The following is a 27,104-nucleotide window of genomic DNA, read 5'->3' on the forward strand; positions in this document are numbered from 1 at the left end:
CCGTCTGCTTTTCAAATCGGTTGCACGTGCGGGGTGCAGAGGAAACTCTTTTGACTGTGCCTGTGTTTTTGTGTTCTATTTTCCTTTTTTTTCCCTCTCTACGAGAGTCCTGTAAATAGTGGAAGAATAAACTAGTCTTCGTGATGCGTTCGAACCGAGCAGACGTCTTGATCCTCCGTCGTCGTCCAACGCACTAAAGAAAGTTTGCCTCCCTGCTATTCCGCCACAATATTTTCTGGTGCCGAAACCCGGGAACTACAGGGACCCAAAGATGGACATCGACAGGATCAAGCGCAAAAGGGCCGTGGTGCGGACGTCAACGACAAAGCTTCTCAACGACATAGCCACCATGGAGGACGACGCATCACTCGGTGAGCTTGAAGAAAAGATCACCCTTCTCTCACTTAAGGAAGATTCACTCAAAGAGCTAGATCGGGAAATTGAGAGTGGCGTAGAAGATGACGCATTAGAAGAGGAAATTGCATGCTCCGAGACCTACAAAGAAAGAATCAGCATAGCAAAAACCAAAGTACAGCGCATGCTACGTCAGCGTAACTGCACTAACACCTCATCAGTGACCGCTTCGCTAGATCGCACCTCAAGCTCCTCAAATCAAATAGAATCTAGCAATAACATACCGCAAGCATCCCCCACAGTAAAGCTGCCAAAACTAGAAATAGGAAAGTTCAACGGTGAGCTTCGACAGTGGCAAGGATTTTGGAGCCAATTCGACTCAACAATAAACGCGAACCACCACCTGTCAAACGTGGACAAATTCAAGTACCTGAACAGTTACCTCACAGGGAAAGCAGCGGCCGCGTTGCAGGGCTTGATTTGTCTGAAGGAAACTACGAAGTTGCTCTCTCGCTGTTAAAGGAAAGGTTCGCCGAAAGAAGTCATTATCGAGGACCACATGTCCAGATTGCTCAATACAGTATAGACCGCTTATAACGTAAGTCGCCGGAGTCGCGAATATCCGCACTATAACGGTACCGAGCACTATAACCAAAACAACCTTTTCAAAGGCTGCACTTGCGCAAAACGTGTTGAGCATGTAGCCTCGCGTGTCCGATAATCGACATATGCGATTTGGGGCGCTTACAACCACTTAAATCTCCGAATGCATGCCTCAAAAATTAACCTCCAAAGACCCGCATTGCCAACGAAATGAACACGGGGGAAAAAGCAAACAAAACAAAGTGCCATCGCGAAATTCGCCGACTACGTTTCAGGCCACCTCGAGGTATGCGCATTACACAGAAACCATGTCGAATCACGACCGAAATTTGACGTGCTGAGCGCGGTACCGATCGTTCGATTTCGTGGGCGCGCACGCGATGTCCAAGACATTGCAATCGAATCCGGAACCAACCATTCGAGAGTCGCTTGTGCCAACCTGCCCTCGTTTTCATTAACGATATGATTTCCTTCCCTTCAAGTGCAGCCATCGCAAAAAGTTTTGTTGATTCCGCACCAAACCGCAACTTTTATCGCCCGCGGACCGCTACCGAAAAGCAACCAACGCTGATTAGGCCTAGCCTGCGGTTCAGCATGTTGTCGCGGGAAGTTTGTCCAAGACAACATGAAGGTCGGACGTCGAAAAGATCGCACTCAAGCACTAACCCAAGAACAGCGCGCGTGATACGAAGTTGTGTTCGCGGCCGGGAGACCAACGGCGACAGAAGCCCGCCAAGCTAACGTTTTCTAAGTCCGCGCACTGGCAGAAAAGCGAAAGCTCGCGTCATGAAGCCGCAAAGCTTTTCAATTTGCGGAACGGGTAGCAAACGCGATATCTGTAGCAAGTGTGATAACAACGACGCTTTTCCCGACAGGAAACTTACTTTAAAGCGCACTTGATGAGGACGCGATCGTACGTTCCACGCATTCCACGCGGAACGCGCTGCCGGCAAGCTGCCGCGGAGCCTTGCCGCCGCCGGTGCAAAGGCTACTCCGTCGCCTAGGCAACCGCATCCTTTCCCACTCGGCGAGCCCGCACAGCGCTGCCGCGGTCTTTTTCCTCCCATCCGCCCCTCGTTCGTTCACTGTGCGTGCCCTCGCCCTTCGTAACGACCTCGTCGCTCCCTCCCCAGCGGCGTACCTCCTTTGAGAACCGCACCCGCTGCCGCGTTTGTCAGGAATATTTTCCCGCAACCGCATTATAAACGGTATTTCATCTTGGGGACTGCACAATAGCGGTATGCGTATACATGCGGTTCTATGGAGGGTAAACGGGAGTCGAAAAAGACCGCATTATAACCGGTCCTGCACTATATGCGGTTACGTTATAAGTGGTCTGCACTGTATCAGGTCAGTGCGTGACTCGCGGAACCTCAGCCAACTTCGAGGCCTTGTTGACGAAGTAGAAAGGGGTGTACGAAGCCTCACTTCTCTGGGCGTAGGTGTCAGCACGTACGGAGCTTTGCTACTGACAGTTGTAAAGAAAGCGGTGCCTGCGGACCTTCATCTCGAATACTGTCGAAGAAAAGACGCTACGACAGGAGACAGTGAATTGGAGGCATTTGTGCATTTTTTGAGAAAAGAGGTTGAAGCACGGGAGATCATCCAGCGGGCCGAAGCACCCAGAGGCATGAGTGTAGAGTCGTCGACAGAAAACCGCAAGAGCACTTTTAAAGCGGCGAGAATGTCTTCGGCTGCGGCATTACATACAATGACCAAGGAAAGAACAGGGTGTCTGTTTTGTTCGTCAGAGTGCCACGAAACCAGTAACTGCGACGCAGAGATGTCGGCAGCTGATAAAAGGGAAATGCTGAAGCGTGAGAACAGATGTTTCCGTTGCACAGTAAAGGGGCACACGTCAAGAGAGTGCCGTAAGGCCAAATGGCTCAGGTGTGCCAACTGTAGCGGTAAACACGCCACGGCTATGTGTGATCCTGATTTCAGAGGATACCGCGGCACTGGTGAACAGAATCCATCCTCTCGACCAGTGACAGAACAAGCCGCAGTGCTAAAGTCTTCTCTAGGCTCAGAAGAGAATTTTATGTGCACGGAGGGGCATCAGTTGCTTCTTCAAACCGCGCGAGCTTGGACAGAGGGACCGCACAAAAGTACACTTGTCAGGCTTCTCCTAGATGGCGGCAGTCAAAGGACATTCATCCATCGCAACTTATCTGAAAGACTGCAGTTAAAGGTGCTTGGGGAAGAGGAGCTTAGAATATATGCCTTCGGCGACAAGTCCGCAGTAAACCGCACTAAAGCGCGTCGGGTCGAGCTGTGGCTCCGAAGCCAGTACGACGGGAAAAGGATACGAGTCGAAGCGCTGGAAGTTCCCTGCATCTGCGCGGATATCATGTCTACACCATCAAAGTCAGTTCTGCTTGAACTTTCGAAATTTGACTTACCCGTTGCAGACGTCGCGCAGGGTGACGGATGTGAAAACATTGACCTTCTAATCGGAGCTGATCACTATTGGGAAATAGTCACGGGATCCACGAAGCGCCTAACCTCCAAACTGATGGCAGTGGAGACAGTATTCGGGTGGACAGTCCAGGGTCAGGTCGGCACAGGAAGGTCAACAGGAGTTTCCTCTGCTGCTGGCGTAATGCGAGTGGGAGTGAGCGAAAAAACAGACAAGGAAATATCCGCACAGTTGAGGTCCGTCTGGGAGCTCGAGCACATTGGTATCAAAGAAAATGAACCAGCTCGTCACCAAGACGCAGTCCTACAGCACTACAAAGAAACCGTCAAGTTTGAGCATGGTCGGTACAAAGTGTCATTTCCCTGGAGGCCATTGGTCAATGAGCTCGACGACAACTACGAGTGCGCCGCGAAGCGTCTTAGAGCCCAAACAACGCGCCTTTTGAAAGAAGATTCCTTGATCAGGGAATATGACGCCTGCATCCGAGAATACATCGAAAAGGGCTACGCAGAGCCAGCCAACGAGCGTTGCAGCACTTCGGAAGGTCCAGTATATTATATGCCACATCAAGCAGTTGTTCGTCAAGAAAGCCAGACAACAAAAATGAGGGTAGTATTCGATGCATCATCCAGTGCCAAAAATCGCCTCTCACTGAATGATGTTTTGGAAAGTGGTCCGAAGCTTAATCCAGAGCTGATCGATTTGCTGATCAACTTCCGCACTTACAACATCGGCCTCATTGCGGATATTGAAAAGGCATTTCTTCAAATATCCTTGTCAGACGACGACCGGAACGCTGTGCGTTTTCTCTGGTATGCTACTACGCCGAAGAAAGGTGAAGAACTACCAGCGGTGGCGGCCTATCGGATGACACGCGTGCCGTTCGGTGTCACATCCAGCCCCTTCCTATTGGCCGCAACATTACAACACCATCTTGAAGGACTCCCGAAGCAGTATGCTGAGACGGCGAGCATCCTACGCAACCATCTCTATGTTGACGACCTAGTGACTGGGGTCGACAGCCTTGAACAGGGTAAAGTGTTATGCCAGGAATCAAGCGATATATTATCACAAGCAGGAATGCGACTCCACAAGTGGATGTCTAACGACCACGATTTAGTCAACTTCATAGAGGATGGGAATGTGACAAGAAGTAATGCGAATGCTGAACCTCCTGCAGCCACCAAGGTATTGGGAGTGGCCTGGAATGCTCAGACGGATAATTTTGAGTACAATATGACCTCACTGCTTGATTTCCTCAACACAAGAGCTGACAGCAAGAGATTCGTACTGCAAGTCTCAGCCAGAATTTTCGACCCCTTTGGGTTATTGCTCCCACAACACTGTACGTAAAGATATTGTTCCAAAGATTGTGGGAGTTGGGTGCTGGTTGGGACGATCCCTTGCCAGAAGAAATGCGGGCGGAGTGGGACTGCTGGTGTGAAGAGCTTCAATGCATCAAGGGAGTGTCCATTCCGAGAGTCATATCAAGGGATTTCCGACAGGAAGAGACAGAGAAAGTGTTGCACATTTTCTGCGATGCCAGCCCGAAGGCCTACGGTGCTGTCGCATACGTTGCATGCAAGTCTCCTCTGGGAATAATCACTATAAGCCTAATTATGGCCAAATCAAGAGTAGCTCCTTTGAAGCGCCTCTCGTTACCCCGACTGGAGCTGATGGGGGCTCTCATTGGCGCTCGACTGTGCCGCTACGTTGTCAAGGCCTTGGACCTCCAGAATGCTGCTACCATTCTTTGGACTGATTCCACAGTGGCTATGCACTGGATTAAAGGAAACGCTGCCAGATGGAAGCCCTTCGTGGCAAACCGGGTGTCAGAGCTACAGGCGCTGACTGATCCTAAAGATTGGAGACACTGCCCAGGACCAGACAACCCCGCTGATCTAATCACTCGCGGTATCCTCCCGTCGGCCTTGTTGGAGAGCGAATTGTGGTGGAAAGGACCCCATTGGCTTCACGGCGATGAGACGCATTGGCCAACGACAGGCGAGCCGAGCCCAGGGGTTGCAGAATGTCACGTAGAAGAGAGAAAAGTGACGGTGATGCCCATTGTCTCATCATCATCCGAGGCAGTGCTGAAAGTGGAAGAGTTCAGCTCATTCAGCAGAGTCGTTCGCGTAACTGCGTGGATCCACCGCTTTGTCAACAATTGCCGCAACGGGAAGGAAAGAAAAAGTGGCCCACTACGAGCTGAAGAAGTGATCGATGCTGAGAGGTACTGGTTGGCTGCAACTCAAGGAGAAGCATTCAGCGACGACATTTCCAACCTGAAGGCCCAAAGACCGCTGCGCAAAGGCTCTCCTGTTTTGCCATTCAACCCGTACCTTGACAGGGAAGGTCTCATGCGAGTTGGTGGACGCCTGCAATTCACTGACAACCACGAAGAGACCAAACATCCTATCGTTCTCCCTGGCACTCACCCCTTCACGCTGCTGCTCATAAAGAAAGAGCACGTGAGGATGCTGCACTCAGGGGTACGCGACACCCTGGCGCAGTTGCGAGAGTCGTATTGGATCATCCGAGGGCGCCAGGCCGTAAAAAAGGTTATCAAGCGGTGCCTCATTTGTCGCAAACAAAGTTGCCCTCCCGCCACGGAACCAGTAGCACCACTTCCAGCTGACAGAGTGACAAAAGGAAATCCGTTCGACACCGTTGGCATCGATTTCGCAGGACCTTTGATTTGTCAACAGTCGCGCGATAACCGGAAATGTTACATCGCAATTTTCACCTGCGCTGTGACACGTGCCGTGCATCTTGAGCTCGTCAGCGACATGTCGACTACAGCCTTTCTCCTGGCATTCAAGCGCTTCGTGCTCGCAGGGGAATCTGCTCGACTATTTATTCGGACAACGCGCTAACTTTCAAGAGAGCAGCAAAAGACCTGAAAGCGATGTTCGCGCTACTAAAATCACAGGAAATGCAGTCTTACTTCGCCGGAAACCAAATCAGGTGGAAGTTTATTGTTGAAAGGGCAGCTTGGTGGGGCGGATTCTGGGAGCGGTTGGTGCGATCGGTGAAGGTAGCGTTGCGCAAGGTGTTAGGTCGGAGCAGTTTAAACTTTGAAGAACTCACAACGGTCTTGTACGAAGTGGAGGCCGTGATAAACTCACGCCCATTGACTTTCACCTACGAAGATGCCCGAGAGCCAGAACCACTGTCGCCGGCGCACTTCCTCGTCGGAAGAAAGCTGACAACCCTTCCTCCACACCACCTGCCAGCCGAAATTCCGGGCGGTGACGCGCATCTCTCACGGCGCTGGAAGTACCGGTCAGCCATGGCTGAAGGATTTTGGAGACGATGGCGGAAAGAGTATTTATTGGAGCTTAGATCAGCCCATTTGTCTCACCCAACGACATCGAGTGACCTAAAGATAGGCGATTTGGTGCTTTTAAAAGAAGACCATTTGAAACGCCACATGTGGAAGATCGCCAGAATCAAAGAAACGTTCAAGGGCAGAGACGGCAGGGTGCGGGCCTGCCGGCTGGCACTAAGCGGGGGAACGGAGCTGAAACGACCAATACAGCTGCTTTATCCTCTAGAAGTCGACGAACAATGAGCTAAAGAGTTCGCTCATCCGGGGGAGGTTGTTGTATTTGTCGAAGACTGTGAAGCGGCCACCCACTTCGGAGCAACTTGGAAGGCCCCGCGGCGAAAGGGAGGAGGACGGGCAGCTCGGGGGGGACGCGTTTCGGCAGCAGCGGCCCGCTATCTGGAGGCGACAATGGGTACCGGAAAAGCGGAAAACGACTACAGGTGACATCGTCGTTTTACGACGTACGCGCCCAGCCCGTGAAAGAACACTGAAGCACATGGACCGTCTGCTTTTCAAATCGGTTGCACGTGCGGGGTGCAGAGGAAACTCTTTTGACTGTGCCTGTGTTTTTGTGTTCTATTTTCCTTTTTTTTCCCTCTCTACGAGAGTCCTGTAAATAGTGGAAGAATAAACTAGTCTTCGTGATGCGTTCGAACCGAGCAGACGTCTTGATCCTCCGTCGTCGTCCAACGCACTAAAGAAAGTTTGCCTCCCTGCTATTCCGCCACAATACTGGCGGTGCCCCGCGTTACACGGCGGCGAAGTCATCACGCCGTCAAAATGGGAAGAAGCTATTACAAGCTCCGGACTCGAAGCACAACTATGGGCAGTCCAACGGGCCCGCTACGCAGCAGAGAGACTTGGTCTTTCTGTTCCGACGTGGGAGCGGCCCGCAACGTGCTAGGGCGCGTTCCGAGGGACCGAAATAAAGTTTATTCATCCATCCATCCATCTGAGAAAATGGCAACTTCGTGCTTTGCTTGTAAGCTCTCCTCGCCACACACGACTGCAAGATTTGGCTGAGATGTTCATGGCAGTGTCTGCTATCCGCAGGATGCGTTTTCTCACCAAACCCGAGAGGTCGTTCATGACCTTTTTAAAGGGACACTAAAGTGTACGCTGAAGATTCTAGTGACATTAATTTCACCATTGTATGTTTCCTAATAGAGCAGAAAATCAAGGTCAATATTTCACTTATAGGTTTCGCATCAAAATCTCCACGCATCACATCACGGATTTCAAGGTGTATTTTAGGGGCGAAGCTCCTCAGGGTGTGGGCCTGTCCCTCCTTTGTAGTATGTAGTATGTAGCCACGCATAGTGGGATGTATCCACTCCACGTGATAAAGATGACGATGACCACTGATGACCATGAAGAATAAGCGCGTTCCAGTATAGTGGAATGTACCCACTACACGAGATGATGACGATGACGCTGATGACCATGAAGTATAAGCGTGTTCCATGACGATGACGACTGATGACCATGAAGAGTAAGCGCGTTCCAGTATAGTGGAATGTACCCACTACACGTGATAACGATGACGCTGATGACCATGAAGTATAAGCGTGTTGCAGACCACACATTCTCTTTCTGGCATGGATGAAAACAATTGTGAAGGCGCTCTCGCCCTCGAAAGGCAAAACGGCAACGCCGACAATAAACGTTCCCCTGAGCTTAACGTCATATATGAGGACCCCTGCGTTTGTGTGTCAGGTCTTTGTATGATGATCGAGTGGGCAAAATTTACGGGGATTCGCGGTTTACCAGATTACCTCCGGAGCTTCGACCACTCATCATCATTCACTTCGTGGATATGGCGTGATTTTTTTCATATTTTGGTGACATTGGCTCAATGAAATTTCCTGAAACTTGGTATGCTAAGTCTCTGGCTCCCCCAGAAGCCAATGTACTTCATTTTTACCTGTTAGAAACTACGTAGGCCCTAGTAGATGCCTTGAAAATCTATCACGTCATGGTGATTGGTGCAGGAATTTCAAGGTGGCGTCACCACCCGCGTCTTCTTCTTGCCCGTTTTCTCACTTACCTAGCACATACCTGCGATGTCTCCCGGATTACCCGGGAGACTCCCGGATTTTGAACGTTTCTCCCGGTTGTACGGGTCATAGGAAAATCTCTCGGAAATCCAGTTTTGCCCCGCGCGTCCAGTGCTTTGTCTGGCCACATGAGCAAAGTTGTCTGGCAACATCCTAAATGTTGGTTATATCAGCCATTAATATCAGCCGTTAATAGATGATAGATGAGCCATTAATAGATGAGCCGTTTCATAGATGATGCGTTTGTGTACACACAAAATCTTGCCCGACGAAATAACTGGTAAGCAAGCGACGACAGGCCTCGCACCCGGAGCGATGTTATCGCATGTGGCCTTCGCGCGACGGTGACGGCCGGGTCGTTTCATCTCTGCTTCAACCGCGTTCGTCCCTAGCGCTAGCGCGCTTTTACTCGCACGTGAAACAGACGATGCGTTAAGCGATGTTATCGGTTTGGACTCTGTACAGATCGGCGACGACCGCAAAATCCCGCTGACAGTGTCCATATAATTGCTATCGCAGTACCCCCCCCCCCCCCCGGTCGGCATACTTTATACCCTCCCCCCCTCCCGCGCTCGAGATATGTTATCTCCCGTTTTCCTTCCTTCCTTCTGAGCCATGCCGGTGCTTGACACTGCTTTGCGAAAAGACCGTATACAGGCTTCATGTTGGGAAGGAACCACATTAACATATGCAATATTGCGTGGTAGAAGAGTAAAATAAGCACCAAGCGTTGCACAGCGCGAATTCTGTAACCAGGCGTCGCACATTGCGAATTGCGCAACGAGTAGGTTGTTGAATGCTTCCAAACCATTACAAAGGGCTCTGCCATAATTCTTCGTCGTCATCAGGCACAGCATCAACAAAGTGCACATGATGCCTTACATGCGTTTAGCAGGTACCACGGCTCTCCGTAGAGTGGCGAAAAATGACATAGTGCCTGCTTCCCTACTTCTCAAAAATTACAATGATTTATAACGTAGTGGGTTCCTCGCAAGTGCACTTGTATTGGATGCCCAGGAAGCCCATAAGCGCATGATCCATTTCCTCGGGGTCTCAATAAAGTGCTTCGCCCCCCCCCCCCCCCCCGACTTTCCCACGTCAACGTATGTTATACAGCATGGCGGGAGAGGGAAATAGCAACCGGGTGTCACCCAATGCAAACTGCATAACTGGTGGGCCGTTTAAAGCTTCCAACCCATTACAAAGGGCTGAGCCATAATTCTTCATCGTCATCAGTCGTCGCTTCAACAAAGTGCACATAATGCCTTACAGACGTGTAGCTGGTGCCTGGCTTCTCCACAGAATGACGAATATTGGCTTAGTAGGTGCTTCCCGACTTCACGAAAATTGTGATTTGTGGCATAGTGGGTACCTTGCTAGTGTACTTGTATTGTAGCCCCAAGAGAGCTTACAACGGGATCTAGAAACGCCGCTCTTCCAGCTTTCGCTGTGACTGTGCTGCGGTTTCAGTGCAGGCCTGGCATTTTTTACGGTAAGCGTGGTGTTTTTGGTATCGTGAAAGGGTGATTTACTTATACAGTAAAAGCCCGTTAATTTGAACTGGAAGGGGACTATAAATTGGTTGAAATAAGTGGAGTTCAAATTAGCGGGCACGCGCTAGGATGAACGGACTGCGCAGGCAGAACCCAAAGAAGCCACTTCTGGACTTGTTATCGCGACTTAGGCACTGCTACACGTTTGTGGCTGGTGATTTCGTAAATTAAGTTCATGGAGCTCTAGCAGGGAACAGAATTAATTGATCAGTCAGTGATACGCCAGAAACAAGCACCAACATGCATTCATTTGAGCAGTGAGCCCTAATGTGGAATATATGATGCTATGTATGCTTCACGTTTATTTACGTGCCAAAGTTAACGCAGTCAAAATGAAAAGTTATCAGTAATTTGCATTTGCTTGCGTTTCTTCTGTTGTGGCTCCATGAGAATCGTTTGCAGCTTGCCCAAGAGCTCCAGCGCAGCGTCTAAATTCTCATCTGCTGATAAATGCTGCTGTTTCGTTATTTTTCATTTCTGGTAAATTTGGTTTGCTTTGGTTTTGCAACGCATTGTGATCACTCCGCGCCAACTTCTGTGAAGACAGTCGCAGCGCTCGAAAAGCGCGGCAAAAACATGCTTTCTTTATTATTTCTTGCGCTTCTGCAGTGCGGGAAACCATGGTCATTTGAAGATCTCCTCATGCGGTCCCCAATAGCGAGCGGCCGCGCGTCATCGGCCGCGAGGCGCTAGAAGACGTCATACTTTCGGTCAAGATTAACCACCACCTTGTGCTCTTTAGACGCAATTTTAACGCATTTCCAGTTGAGTCTCGACTTTGATTTTTATTTTCGGAACAGTAGATATACTAATCTTAACAAAACAGGTGAAAACAAAAAAACGATAATTTTTGAAGAAACTCACGTTTTTCGACCCGCATCTCCCCTTAACCGTTGTGGATACTGATGTGTTCAAATTATCGGGAGCTTTCCCCCATAGAAGAACACAGGGCTGTCTGTGCCGGGACCAGGGCGTCAGTTCGAATGAACTTTAAGTTCGAATTAACGATCCTTTACTAATTTAACGATCCTTTACTAATACAGGAAAAATCGTTTTTCTCTTTAGTGTCCCTTCAGTGCTGTCTCTAACAGATGCATGTAACCAGGTGGTAGTAAGAAGTGAATTGCAAGACAACTTAACATCTCTATGCCAGCCTCTGTGCTAGGAAAGTTAAGAGCACTGCTTAGAAACTTTAGAGCATTCTGAAGGGGATACAGTATTCTGGGATAAGTTTCATTGAGCAGAATGGAGTGCTACAAACAGTGCTACTTGGTACCTTCACAAGTGTTGCTATGGTCTGTCGTGTTGCCAGTTTATCAACAATTCACGTAAAGAAGCTGTACATTTATTTTTCTGAAGCAGAACTGGGGCCACTCCCAAGATACTCTTTAGGAAATATATGTTCATTCATTAATTCATTCATTCAATCAATCATTCATTCATATAATTCGTTCATGTATGCAGGAATTCCAAAAAGTCATGGACACCCCAGACTCGGCAGCATTCCAGCTTTTCCTTGACAACTTCTTGGTCTGGTGCGATTTGAAAGCAGAAACACAGCCCGCCATGCTTAATGTCAAATATTGTGTAGAAAATAACTATGCATACCACAGACATGCTTGGGCAGCTTACTTCCGTAGGACGGCTGGAGCCGACGCAAGCATGAGACATGACGCAGTGCACAAGGTCTTAATGTTCTGCTACTTGCACAACACGACCAACAAGCGAATCGACAGATTAATCTCGGTGCTGTTAAAGCTGACGAGGAGCAAAATTTTTGCTCTTGTCCCTAGATTAATCAGAAGAACCGAGGACAGGTTTGAGCGGGACACAAGAATCAGGCATGAAAGAGGGCAAGGCATCTCTGGCAGGGACATTCACAAAGTTGCCCTCAACCAATGGTGCGTTCGCTCCCAAGCAAGCTACGGTCTGGAGTACATTGTGACACAATGGGCCCCATGCAAAAAATTCTGCGTACATGCCTGCGCCGAGTGCCGGGTGTGCATCCACACCGCAACCTGCACATGCCCGGACCACGAGTCACGGGGGACTCTTTGCAAGCACATTCATGCCGTATTTAAGCCTGCCGACAGTGATGCAAGCCATCTGAGTGATCACAGTGACGTGGACGACATCATGAGTATGGTACCTGCCTACGAGGTAAGCTCACTGATCTCTTAGTCCAGACTCCAAAGCGTGTGCACTTAACAAAAGACGAAAAGAGGTAGTAGATGGGACAGGTGCAAACACACAGCTAAAGTTTATTGAAAAAATTGGCCGCGTATCTGCGTGATTCACTGCAAATGTCGTCTAAAGACGATAGAAGAGGCGCTGCGTGAGATATGGACGCCATCTGGGAATACGTCGGGAAACATGAATGCTGTGTCGCGGGCTGGTAGTCCCGGCGCAGCGGCAGGCGAAGACCGGCGGTGACCAACGCAACCGGCGGGGACGCCGGCCAGCCCGAACACGCGGTTTGGCGCGATGCGCCGAAGGAGAAGAAACGTCCGCACTCAACGAGTACTCTCCACAAACTCTCTTATTTACACGTCACCTGGGTAAAACAGGAATGTCAGAGCGGCGCCCCCTGTCATTCGTACAATGCAATACTGAACCGAAACCGAAAGACAACATGAGCTTGTGCAGAGGGCACGGAGGAAGACAAGTTTCAGCGCAGCTTAAGAAACTAGGGTCTTTAAAATTGCGTATCTATGTATTTTCTATTAAAGGAACACACCACCTAATACTTACCTAATGATGTTGCGCCTCAGATATGCGTAATATTTACTTTTTGATCGACAAAGTTCACAAGTATGAACAGCCGTACCAGTTCAAGATGGGTGGGCGGTAAGCAAGTGGTTCAACTTTGGCCGGGTGGTTGAATCGAGTGACGTGCCGACAAACAGAAAGACAGACCAAAATTTCTGCGTTTAAGTTGCCCAAGAAAGGCTATCGTCTTTAAAAACAGGAAGACACAAGTTAACTTGGTGCTTATCTGTGTGCTTGACCCAAGAAAAACTTTATCTTGTCGAAATGTGTATTAGCCAACCATCAATTGCATTGAGCTGTGATGAGTACAACTGCCTTGCATCGACATGCAAAACGTAATACCTAAATATGATTTGACAAGATAAAGTTTTTTGGGGGGGCATGCACACTGACACCAATAATAGCTTGTGTCTTTCCTTTTTCTCTTTCCTCTTATTAAACAAACTGTAATTGTGGGTTTGCACCTCTCCCGTCTACTTTTTTACATCTTTCATTAAAAACATTCTGAAGTGCACGCATTTCCAACTATGGATCCCTACCAACTTGCTCAAGCTTCTATTCTAATGCAAATCCAAACTCTATTAAAAGCCTGCTGCCACTGACTGCTAGATTACTGTGGGGAACGTGACAAAACCTGTGGACAGCAGCAGCAATGGAGGCACTGGCGGTACCCATTGTGCAGCTTTACTCAGTGTGTTGTACACATTCCCATACGTTTGCCAATCTCAGCCCACATTTGATACCACCGCTCATTAAGAACAGCCAAATATGCACATAAAAGTGTTCGGGGGTTCGAATGTCGACGAAGTGGTGAAATGACAGTGAAGTCGCTTGCTCAGGTTTACAGTGGGCAAAAGGAAAGTGAAAACTGTAAGTCAGGCTGTTACTTCTAGTTCTTTTGCTGCCAAGAACGTTTTATTCTGAGTGCATAAACCTTTGAGTGTGTGTCAAAAATGTTTCACATCAAAATATCCCATTCAGGCGTGAATTATGAAGGATACTGTCTCTAAATTTGTCAAATTTACACAACTTCATTGCAATGTGCTTGATATTCTGTTGCAAGATAGCGAAGGTGGTAATATATTGATTTGTGTTTTTTCCAGCAGTTAACCATAATTAGTATATAGTTAAATATATAGTTAATCTAAAGTCAGTCATGTTCACTTTTCGTATAAAAAGAATTAACTCTCAGGCTTGAAATACATAGGCTATTGTTTATTGGCTATATCCGTTCAGAGCAAACGAAAATGATAATTTTGGTATGGCTCTCCAAACGGGGCACGTTGAACAGCTCATCGAACATGTTGATGTCTTCAGCAAAGTTATTTTCTGCAGTAATATGCAACACAGTGAAGTTAAATGAGTGCAAGCTGTTCATTTGGGAAGCTGTGTAACTCTTCTTGCTAATTCAGGAAGCACGACTTCGAGAAGCAATAAAATTTGCTCCTAGTGTCCAGCTAAAATAATTAATTGGGTGATTAGCGGTACAACAGTTTTGGTGCCAGATTACAGACCTGCAACATGTGCCAGCACACTGCTTCACTATATGCTTGCTGCAACAACGTTCGTGACAGATGTCATGCACACCACGTGACTGTGCCACTGCTGTTCCAAACACTCCCTGTGTTGTGGAGAATGATGCAACCTTTGGCTGGGCCAGCAAGGAAGTGTCGGTTTATTGTGACCACATAGAAAAATGCTTAGGACTATTCTAAAAGACAGGGCATGCGAACATGGGCACAAGACGAGGCGACCATGAGACCAGCCAGACATAGGCAGCTAGATACTAGATGGATACATAGATAGAAATGCTCAAAGTGCCTTTGGTTTGCTAAGGAATGCGACACGTTCACTGCGGCGTGGGTCACCAGTGGGCAAAGTTCAGCAAAAAATCTGGAGCTCACTCAGACTCACTCATGAAATATATTTTGCCTTTAGGGCTCACTAGGACTCAGACTCGCCAAAATTTCCCTCATCCGTACTTACTCAGACTCAGACTCACTAAAATTTTTCTCAACCAAACTGGCTTGGACTCAAACTCGCCAAAACATTACTCACTCGGACTCACTCAGACTGAGACTCGCGGCTCGATCTGAGCCTGAGTGAGTCTGAGTGAGTTGATTCATGAGTCTGTTAGCGTATATTTAACTTTTTCGACCGTAGCGTCAATGCTTTTTTAACACTGAAATCTCACATAGTTGGTCCTCTACTTGGCACCTTTTAATCTCATATCTTCAAATACAAGTTATCAATGGTTGCAATCCAGTAAGGACACTTTTATATAAAGAGGTGACTTACACGAGACACCATTATCAAAAACTTCCCATGGAAGATTTTGCAGGAGGAAGGTCATAAGAACTCCCCTTCCGTAACTCACACCTCTGATCGATAAATATTGAGATGTCGTATGAAAGCTAGTGCCATGAAGTATGTGTGTGTAGCTGTAAGTGTAAAAGTGAGCCGAAGTAAGGCTCACGTTTATACTCACAGTAATGCTGAAGTTGAGTAAATTGGACCACATGTCTGCAAAAAATGTGGAGCTCACTTAAACTCACTCAAGAAATATATTTCGCGCTTTGGGCTCACTCCAACTCAGACTCACGAAAATTTTCCTCAACCGGACTCACTTGGACTCAAACTCATGAAGACATTACTCACCCAGACTCACTCAGGCTCACGGCTGAATGTGAGTGTAAGTCTGGGTGAGTCGACTCATGATTGAGTTTGCCGACCTACGCCGGTGGGTCACGGCCTGTGCTCCTACGCAGCCACGATGTTACGAGCATGTATCTGCTTGCTAATGTGATAACTTCATCGCACTAGAACGCAGAGGTATGATTCTTGTTGCAAGAGGTTATAAATAACCAGAAGAATACTTTTCTGGTGTTAGATGCTGTGACCCACTGGTGACCCACCACGCACTGAATGAAAACTCTTTCATGCTGCATGCAGTGTGACCCACGCTCAAGAACTCTTCGTCATGTGCTGCCGTCTAAGATTTGATAATGCAACCAGTGAATATATTTTTCAATAAAACTTGTAACTGGGCGTGTTGGTTCATACTTGAAGGTATAACTGGTAAGCGCAAATAAACAAGACGGGGACACAGGAAGAATGAACATGGAAGCACCTGTCCATGTTCATTCTTTCTGTGTCCCTGTCTTGTTTATTTGTGCTTACCAGTTATATAATATATTTTTACTGCATTCAATGTGGGATGGCGATGTTGTTTTTTAGGAGCGGAGTGGCGGCCTATTTCTCTGTAGTATTGCTTGCCACCATTTTGCCGCGGTTTTTGAATTACGTTTCACTCTAACAAGTATACATGCATTCTTCCTGCTGCTCCCAAACATTTTAGCGCGACTCGTGGATCATCATGCCGCAAAAGAAAGCACAACACCGAGGAAACAAACGTGTTTGTGTTTTCTGGTGCCAGACGCTTTAGATTTCAGCATAGCTTTACGCGAAAAAGGCAAGAAATAGCTCTGTCTTACAAGTAAGTGTGCTAAATGCCAGCCGCAAAGGCAGCAGTGCCACCTATTTAGAGCATATGAACAGGCACAGGCTCGTGACCCACCGGGGGTCATGGCACACCTAGAAGGTATGCCGATTGGCCCACAGGTGGGTCACTCCACACTTAAAACGAGACCTCAAGAAAGCATACTGCAGTGAACATGTTAAATAATACAACATGCACGTCTTTTAAAGGGACTGTCTACCGCTCGGAAACATTTTCTGATTGTGGTGAAAATGAGAAGATCGTTCGTCACATCGGCAGCAACGAGCATGCTTTTGCCCCATAAGAAAGGAATTATATTTTTAATTTGATGTAGAAAATCGTGAAAGAATGACCGCTAGCGTCACCTAGCAGCGATGTGGTCAATCTACTGGTAGGACAAGAAATCCTCGCTGGTAGACTCATTTTGCTGAAAAACATATATAACTTGAAATTTTATTTTACGCACTTGAGGCAGCTTTCGGTTGCATCAGAGAGTAATTTTTTTGCTTTTTTTTTCTCACGCATCCAAAAAAAGGCGCCCGGTCGCGCTGCTTGCGGTGCCGTCTTCGATTTCGTCTGCTTTAACTCGTGCTATGCCATGTGGCCCTCCACGCTGGTCGTACTGTGCCGCTGTGTTGTTGTTAGGATGTCTGACATAAACTGCGCTGTGAAGGCGTGTATTGATCGTCTCTTTTTGATGAATCAACTTGGCTTGGATTGCGGCAGCAGTGGTAAAATAAATGCATACACTTCGATTACAGCAAAACAAGTGTTCTGTAATCGTATAATAAGGCCTCATGTTACCACTAGCGCGCTGAAAACAACTGTTACATTCATTACATTAGTGTTCAGAGAAAATAAAGTAATCCTACAGAAATCACATGTGCTTTCAGTTTTAATTTTTACCGGCACTACATCGTCATCACATCCACCGACCTGTGTCGTGGGCATGTTTCACGCCAATGGAAGAAGACCGAACGCAGATAGAAAAATTGTTTTAAGTGGTTCTACTCACTTTCCAGAGAAAGCGCTGCAAGGTTGGACACTTCAGATGGTACGCATTCTATTGCGGTACAAAACAGAAAAGCAATGAGGGACGGTAGACAGTCCCTTTAAATGCAGCCACTTTTATTCAAAGCAGAACATTCTTACACACTATACATATTTCAGTACGACATGATGAAGCTAGTTTTTTTTTAGTACACTACCAGTCCTTCTAGTCATAGTGTTTCTTATGACCAAAAGTTTTATTAATCTATCACTTTTACAACACTGTTTGAAATGGTGAGATGAAGTGCTAACCTTGTTACTGCACAAATCAGACAAGAGTGTATTAAAACACAAAAACCTCCTTTGTTACATTTTACAGGACTGGGACGACGAGGAAAGAATTGAAGACATTGAAGAGCTAGACGAGGAAGAATGCACTGATGACCGTGACTGCGTGACAATGCTTCAAGCAATATTAGACCGCCTGGAAACACCAGAGGTACAAGACCAAGCTACACCTTGGCTTAGGCCAGCACTTGCCAAGATTCTGGCAAAGTTGGAGAGAATTTCATCACCTTCATCAGACACTTCAGGAAGAAGCTCACCGCCATCAAGCAACGCATCGACCAATGCATCAAGTAACGAAAGCGAGGAGCAGCACTTTTACTCAACCGAACGTAAAACTCTCGACATGTGCCAACAAACAGGACAGCCATGTTTGCCTGAGCAGGATGCCATGAGTGATAGTCAGTCGGATCCTGATGAACAAGTACACCATAGAGGTTTTGATCACAGTTACTGCAAGTACGGTGCTTGCAGCAGCATGACCATGCAGTAGCTGAAATCAAATCTACAAGTCCTAAATTATTATTTTAGTTATGACAGTACCTGTGGTTTCATAAAGTACAACTATTTATTTGAATCCATTGCACGTCATTTTACCTTTCTCTCATGTGCCATGATCACAACTTTTATCTTCACTTTTCCTTTTGGTTTGAAAACGCAACTAGCTTGGTGCTTTCTGGCATTTTGTTGGTTGGTTTTGTACAACTGTCGGTATGGAAAACTTGCCATTTGATTTGTTCATTAGACGTGTGAAAAATATCTGCACTCCTTGTCCCTGTGTAACCTTTAGACCACCTTTTTTATTCTTTGCTGCAACCTGACACGCTGCTTTTTACAATTGCTTTGTTGGCCAATTCCCCGCAACTGTTTGCTTGGTAAAAGACATGTTAATTTTTTGCACCTTTTCAGACATGTTTTTACCACTACACCAGTGGTTTTTGAAGTACAGTTGAACTACTTTAAAAGAATTACACATTGGCGTCAGCCAAAAAAATTTCGTGCACATTTTCTGTTTGTTATATCATTGTCTGACCGCATTAGTTGGTTGAAGTTCTTTCCACGCCATTTCATCTGTGCCTTATACATTGCCACATTGTTGCATCTTTAGAAGTCTTTAAATACAACTGAATGTATCACATTTTAAAATTGTGTTGTGTGCTAGTTATTGAGAGGAACAGCAATTTGTACAGCAAATAATGTTTGTTTTTGTGTTCTCTGTACAGCTGTGAGGATTTTTCGGCAGCTGCTGTTGCGGAGCTCTGTTGTGTTGTTTGTACTTTGAGACTATAGTAAATATTTAAGTTGTGCAATATTTCTTCGTGCTTTTTGCAAATCATGAAATCTTGTCTTTAATGTGTAGCGTGATGTTGCAATTATTTTGTGCTCTTCTCGTCTACCATGAATGCTTTTAATTTTCACAACCACACTTGCAATAGTTCAATAAGAATAGCTCAGAGGTCAAAGATTGCTGGAATTATGCATAAATATTTTAGCAATTGCCTCAGAATAATTTACAGCTATGTAGATTATTCACAGCAAAGCTGGGAAAAATGCCGATTGTAAATGAATGGCTCAGGCAAGAAAACCACAAGGGAAGATGGTTGCGCGCAAACTAGACCAGGACACAGAAGGCACGAATGAGTGCAAACTTTCAAGTAACTTTATTTTTCGCCGCTGTCAGTAGATATACACATTCACTCACTTGTTCACAACGGTAATCACATTGTCATGCTCTGCAGATTACAATAGGCCGCGCAGGAACCTCATTTCATGATCCATCAAAGAAATTGACGTATGACTTACACAGGCATCCCGTCTTAAAGATATATTAAATGCTTCCATCAGTTCACGGGCAGTGTTAATATGGCTTTTACCCAAAATCTGTGCACCTTGAAGTGCCGGGGATATCTAAAAAGGTAAGCCTTTGATCTGCAGCCTTAAAGCAGATCTCACTGGACCTTTTGCATTTGTCGTATGCTAACCGAAGTCGTGTTTACACGGACGGTTCGGTTTCGGGAAGTTCGACAGGTGCCTTTGTGATACCATCTCGATCAATCACCGTCAAGTTCAAGACATCACACGTCACCATGTCTACGGGCTCCCAGCTCGCCGCTTTTCGAGCCGCTATGGAGTTCGTTATGCAAGAACCCCCTTGTAGCAGGGGTGGAAGTGCTGCGCCATTTCCGCCACGCTGCGCCAATCGGCTTCTGCTGCGCCATCCTGCTCCAAAACGCATTATTGCGCCGAAACTGCTCCCAAGCGGTCTTCGCTGCCCTCATGTGCCGCTCTCATCTGCGACGTGGCGCGCCCAAGCGAGCATCCTGTCGTCATCATTTGACGCGCCCTCCGTGACGTTAATGACGGCACGAAACAATCAGTTTCGCCGCAAGGGCGAAGCAATGAATCAATGCGATAGCAACAAACTGTAATGTTGTATGAAGGGCTGGCAGCTAAGTCGACCGATCTCGCGTAACTCTACAAAACGCTGGTGTAAGGGAATACGGCCGCTACAGGGAGCGAAGCGGTTTTCGTTCTTTCTGTCGTCTCAACGCGAAGTAAGCGGGCCGTTTGCTGACGTCTGCCGAGATAGCGCGCGCCCGCGCCAGCGACCGTGCCCTGATGGTCAAAGTTCGCAGTTGCTGCTCAAGCGGGCGGTCCAGGCCAGAGGGTTCCTGGAATGAGGGACCCTCCCACCTTCACTCACAAGCCTTTCTGCAATAGATGTTTTCTCTCACTCTCTCTGAAGTGTAGTCAGATTTAGCTATGCAGTGCACTGCTTATCTCTATTTTGCTCTCGGTTCACATGTCGGCTGCAGCGGTTTAATGACGCGAGCATAAGCTTTTTTAATTTAATGTATTGTATAGGGTCTCATTGTTTTAGAAAGAAGGTGACTTTTATTAGATTTTCTCTAGTTTCAGTTGTTCATGACAGCTTCGGTGTTTTATTAACATGGACGTTTTTCATACTTCTGAGGTCTTGTCAAGTGTAGCTATGCAAAAGATCACTTATCTCTCGTTTTCCCTGAGTTATTCCTCTGTCAGCTGTGATGTTTTAACGATAGGAAGACACACACACACTTGCGGTAAGTCTGGTAGTTCATCAGTATTGAATGTTTCGTAAAAGCCACTGGAATTTTTTGTTTCCCAGAAGTAAAAAAAAATCAATTAACATGTTTGGCCCCAGAAATCTGCTCCGAAACCACCTTGCATTGCTCCAAAACACACCTTTTCGTGCTCTGAAATTGCTCCGAAAATCCCCTTTTACCGCTCCAAAGCTGCTCCAAAACAGCATTATTCGTTCTCCCTGAGTTGCTTCAAAAGACTGAAGTCCGCTTCCACCCCTGGATGGGCCATATTTTGCGACTCCAAGGCAGCCCTTCAATGCGTGCGAAGTCTACGACTTAGAAACTACCACCAGTTGGTGTCTGATATCAATGAAATTTGTCATCGCGCCGCTAATCAAGGACACGACATTGTTTTACAATGGCTGCCGGGTCACTGTGGCATCAGTGGTAACCACCTCGCCGACGACGCTGCCCGATGTTCCCACGATTGAGCGCCCACACTGTTCATACCCTTGTCAAGAGTAGACACAGCTAGAGAACTTCGTCACATCGCGCATAATGCCACCCTTGCGCACTGGAATTCTCCGCTTAACTCCAATCATCGCCCTAAGAACATTGAATCATTACTCCAGCTACAACTGCCATCCAAGATTTCTCGACGTGACACTACAATGCCGTGCCGGTTGTGGATCGATGTAGCGTTTACGAAGTCATTCAGCCATCGCATTGGCATGGCAGATTCATCCATGTGCGAAAGCTGCAATTGTATAGAGACTATTGAACATCTCTTGTGCCACTGTGCCCAATTTGATGAAGGTCGCTGGACCCTCCAGTGGTCCTTGAATAGACTCGATGACCGGCCCTTTAATGAAGCAAAGTTCTTAGGAGCCTGGTCGCGCAGCACATCATGCTCAGAATGCCACACAAGCCCTCCTGCGGGCGGTACTTGAAAACAACTGCATTGAGGAACCGCCCGTGAAACTGAGCACTGTGTGTGTGATGTGACGTGTCTGTCATTCTCTCCCTCTCTTTTACTCCCCTATTCCCCCTCCCCATGTGTAGGGTAGCAAACTGGACGCATAGTCTAGTTAACCTCCCTACCTTTCCTACATTCCTTATTCTCTCTCTCTACCCAAAATCTTGATTTCTCGGGAATTCGGAACACACGTACGTGCTATACCGGACGTGCGCAGGCAAATGCGCGTTCTCTTTATTGATTATTGATCATTCATATTTCCTTGCACGAACGTTGATGCACTTCCAGTTTGCCCCTACATAAGACTTTCCACATGAAAGTGGAAGTTCGTACAGAACGCCATACAGAACGTGTTCATACAGAACGTGTTACGTTTGGCCGAGTTGGGCTCCAAGCCGGGAGAAGAAGACGCCTCGAGAAGGAAGAACGTACTTTTTAATGCGGCATGCTTGCCGAAAGAAGGTGTACAAAAAGAAGCTCCCACGGCGTGATCCGCAGTCCTTTATAAAGGAACGCCGTGATCGAAGGGCGAGGGAGAACATACCAACGCACATGCGCGATAGCAGATTTTCGTCCGGAACAGAAGAGCCAGACTTGGGCGCCGGCTGATAGGCAGTAAGCGGTGCGCAAACGCAACAACGCCAACTGCGCATGTTACATAAGGCAGCTCATTATTTTGGCCGCACCCTGCAGGTTTCTTCTTATCAGTATATTTTCGGGCAGAGACCTTCCAGCTTGCGCGGGGCGGAAAATACAATTGGCACATCGTGCCTGCTTGCAACCTTCAAATTATGAGAGGTGCGCTGCATATTGGCCGCGAGATCGAGCGGAGTCGCCGCCTAGCGGCTTCTGGCTGAACCGCGCCTAGTGTGGATTGCTCCATGCGTCGTCTGCTAGCCACGTTGTGTTTTCATGTGCGCGTACTTCATGCAGATCCTCAAAAGGCGGTTTGTTCCGTTGCGTTAGTGCAACTTTAACCGCTCGTACGTATGCCTAACACGATGTAAACAATAAATTGGCCTTGATCGGCTGTATATGTACTGTAATAAGATCAGAGAATGCACTTGTCGAGAGTGATGTGTGTGGTCGTCGTACCCTCCATTCACGATGAAAAAAATCTGTAAACAGAGGGTGGGTGCTCGAGCCGACGTTTCGACAAGTGGACTTGTCTTCTTCAAGACAAGTCCTTGAAGAAGACAAGTCCACTTGTCGAAACGTCGGCTCGAGCACCCACCCCCTGTTTTTAGATATTTTCATCGCAAGCTTCCATCTTCCACCTCCTGCCGTTTTTTTGGATTTCCCCCGTTCACGAGAGTCACATCAGTGTAGGTGCCGCTTTGTGGTTCAAGCGCATTGCAAAGTGTACTTGGCGTTGTCCTAAAGATGAGAAGTATTAAATCTTATGTCAATATAGCCTTTTAGCGGCGCGGTGGTAAAAAAAAAATGCTCGCATGTACGTGAGCGTTGTGGTTAGGTGTTGTTTATACGTTACGCGACGAGCTTTAGTTGTGTACTGTCCTGGTCTCACTAGAGAGAAATATTTCTGTTAAGTCACGTCTGACACTTCGGTACTTAAATTGTCCCCTAAAAAGAACAGAAAATGAAGAGACTCGGAAATCGCAAAACTTAGTTGCTTTGCGCAATTTAACTTGTGGCGAAATATATACAAAAACACCAGTGCACTTTTAACTTGTGGCGAAATATACACAAAAACACCAGTGCACTTAGATTAAGGTGCGCGTTAAAGAGCGCTGATGGTCAAAATTAGTCCAAACGGCGTAGTTTACATATATGTAGTAGTAATTTCACGCGAAGCCACATATTTTTTTCTTTACGTTATCTTCAGCATTTGTGTTGCTTTGTTTAGATCGACGGAATGAAGCGGACATTATTTGTATGAAAAAACGTACTTTTGTCCTGTGAGATAACCGGGCCTTTGTTCCATTACTGTCGTGCAAGTAATCAATCGAAGAAATTTCCGTGCTGTACAGTTGCCTTTGTGTACTGTTACTAGGATAAAAACAAGCGTGTGTGTGTTAAACGTTTCCGTAGCGCTAAAGCGCTGTCAGCCACGTAGCTTTCCTCAGTAAACTTATAAACTGTCCTACATTTCATGGAGAACTGAATAAGAAATGCGAATGAATATTTGAGCACGCAGTGCACAAAGTGCTATTTCAACTCATCGTGAAGGAACACGGGCTTTCTTTTTGTTGAGGGGCATCCAAATGAACAAGAAGTAAATAGGTAATTCAGTGGCGCTATACAGCAGTGCGTAGTAGGTGGAACACAAGCTGAACAAGTACAAATAAAACAACAAGAAAACGTCACCCATTGCGAAAACGCCGACTGTCGCCGAAGGCGAGCAACCCGTTCGTTGGCAGAATGCGCTTCTCTCACAAGTAATTGTAACGTTCGGCGCGCTTCGTGCATTAATTTGGGAATGAAGAGCACACATATTACCACAAAGTTGCAGTCAACGCATTTTGTTTGCCGGAAATTGGGTCACATCGCTCACAACGAAGCGCTGTTGTGCACGTTTGTATAGAGTTACTGTATATGCTACCTTTAGAGTTACTGTATATGCTACCTTTCTCTACGTTTGTATACGCCCCGACAACCGCCTATCCACACTAGCGCGGCGACGGTGCTGCCACCTGTAGCCCGATCTCGCGGCGAATAGGGCAACACCTCAGGGCGACTCCTAGATTGCGCCCCAGGTTTCACACCGGAGCTGGGTGCTTTTGTCTCACACAGGAGAACCTCTACGATTACCGTAACGATCGTGCAAGGATACCCGGCATCCAACACTCGCCGAACTTGGTCATTAAAGCTGTCCAGCACAGCATGCGGGCACGATTTTCTGAGCGCGGAACCCAGACTATGCCCCGCTTGACTAGCTTTAACAGCGCACAGTCGCATGGCAGCAGTGCCTTCTGCACTCGAGGGCTATAAGGCCAACAAACGTGATCACTTAAAAAAAGCCGTAGATCTAAAAACTGCAGCGAGTCATGAGAAGGAATTTCATGGATGAAAGTCGGGCCCTTTCCACACTGCCGAAAAACGTCAAGAATAAAATCAGAAAACTTGCTTAGATTAGAAGAAAAGATTTAGTTAAAAGTATTAAAAAGTCATCTATTGAAAATTTTGATAAAATTTGTCTTGTCCAGGACAACGATCCACGTCCGCTAAAAATATGTTGCACAAGGTAGGCGCCACACAGGACCCAATGCAAATCCCTTGTCGCTGCAGATAAAACCCTTGCTCAAAAGAAACTAAGGTGGAACGAAGATAGAATTCAGGTAAAGTCATAAAATCACTGGTCGACATACCAGCAGAATTTTGAAAATCAGTGACCCCATACATGCTTCGATGCATTCGCGTACGGCAACAAATAACTTCCCATGAGGAACTGAATAAAATAAATCCTCAGTATTTCCACACGCGCTCCTTTCTTTCGATGTTTTATGTTACCGGCCCATTGCACGTGTAGCGTTGCGCATCTGTGAGTTTGGAGCGCGCAAACGCGAACAGCTGAGTTTATTCTCGAACATCCCCCAATATCCTCATCAGTGGCCTTCGGTCCTCCCTTTGCCTAATAAAAGAATCTATCATCATCATCATTCTCGAACTAACGCGGCCACCAGCGATAAAGCTCGATTGTTCGATACCGCTTGTATAAATGTCGACGCGCTTTGCCCTGGGTCAGATTATCGATGGTCGACGCTCTGTTCGCCGCTATCAGTGTACAGCGTGTATCGCTTGTAGTTTGACTTCTCGTTTACCGGGCACAGGTTGGCCCAAATAAAGAGTTGCATCTTTAATAGAGTAGAGTAGAGTAGAGTAGATCCTATAAACTCTGGCACACACCCACGCTGGGGGACTGGCCAAGAACCGGATAGTTTTTAAAATATAGTTGTTAAAGTAAAGCGTAAATTTTTTCTATTGAAGAGGAAAGAAGTAAAATAAAAAAAATTAAGAATAGAAATAGAAAATCATATAAACAATGAAGCGGAGAATTTGAATACGAAAGAATAAAGAAATTTTGAAAAGTAGAAAAACAAGAGTAAAGATTGATTCTATAGCCTAAATCTCTGTGAACCTTTAAGAAACTCCCGCATCGGCAATCTTCCCGTCACTGTATCCAAGAGACAAAACCCCGAATGAAAGTACATTTGGTGCACTTAAATCCAATCTAAGGAGTCGGAAGACGGTACCTAAAGTCAATTTGCGCAAGGTAGAGAGAGAGAGAGAGAGAATTTATTTACAGAAAGGCAGAGAGGTCGGCCTGAGCTATAGTTTGCTCTGGCCTGCTACTCTACACTGGGGAGGGGGGACAGGGGAGCGAAAGAGTGATGAATGACGATGGTAAGGTAGGGAGATGAGAATATAGTTCGTGACGCTGGGGCAAATCTAAAGACGTGCATCCAGTCCAGTGGCTTGTAAGAAGGCTACGACTGCTTTTACGACCACATTTGTGCTGCTGACGTCAGGCCAAGGACCTAACACAACCTCATCGGTTAAAGGCCTACTATGATACTGCCCAATCGATGAGATCAGTTTTTGTCGTTCTCGTGCGTACGCTGGACAGGCGCAAAATATATGTTGAAGTGTCTCTGGTATCCGACAATGACCACAATCGGGACCTGTGTCACTGCAGCCGATCAAGTGGGCATAGCGTCTTGTGAATGCCACACCAAGACGAATGCGGTGAATGATGCATGTCATATTTCGCTTCAGCTTGTGAGGCATACGAAACTTCATTTCTGGGTCCCATTTATGAAGCCGCTTGTGCCGGCGTTCTGGTTTGTTCCAGTGCTCCGAAGTGTAGGTGCGCATTACTTGCCGAAGTAAGGCGTTAGTGTCTGCTCGCGAAAACGCAATGCACACTTCCGGGGCATTATGTAAAGCTGCTTTAGCTTCGGCGTCAGCCTTTTCATTCCCCATCACGCCACAGTGAGCAGGTATCCACTGGAATGCTACATGATGTCCATTTTTCATAGCATTGCCAAGAAGCTCAGCAATTTCTCTCGATAAGGTATAATACGGGCCTTGTATCATGATGCAATCGATGGTTTGGAGAGCAGCTTTGGCATCACAGAATATCGTCCATCTTCGAGCGGGCTCTGCGGAAATGAATCGTATT

At 46.9% G+C, this 27,104-nt stretch overlaps 1 protein-coding gene across 1 annotated transcript in view; it reads left to right on the plus strand.

Annotated features, from left to right (window-relative positions):
• Positions 1-19,232, plus strand: part of LOC119391058 (uncharacterized) — a 38,747-nt gene extending 19,515 nt beyond the window's left edge. The window contains exons 4-5 of the mRNA XM_037658742.2: positions 11,782-12,477; positions 17,955-19,232. Of these exons, the coding sequence (XP_037514670.1) occupies positions 11,782-12,477; positions 17,955-18,413 (1,155 nt within the window). The 3' untranslated portion in view covers positions 18,414-19,232. The remainder of the gene's footprint in view (positions 1-11,781; positions 12,478-17,954) is intronic.
• The last annotated feature ends 7,872 nt before the right edge of the window (positions 19,233-27,104 follow it).

The sequence above is a fragment of the Rhipicephalus sanguineus genome, chromosome 4 (assembly GCF_013339695.2).
Source record: "Rhipicephalus sanguineus isolate Rsan-2018 chromosome 4, BIME_Rsan_1.4, whole genome shotgun sequence".
NCBI lineage: Eukaryota > Metazoa > Arthropoda > Arachnida > Ixodida > Ixodidae > Rhipicephalus > Rhipicephalus sanguineus.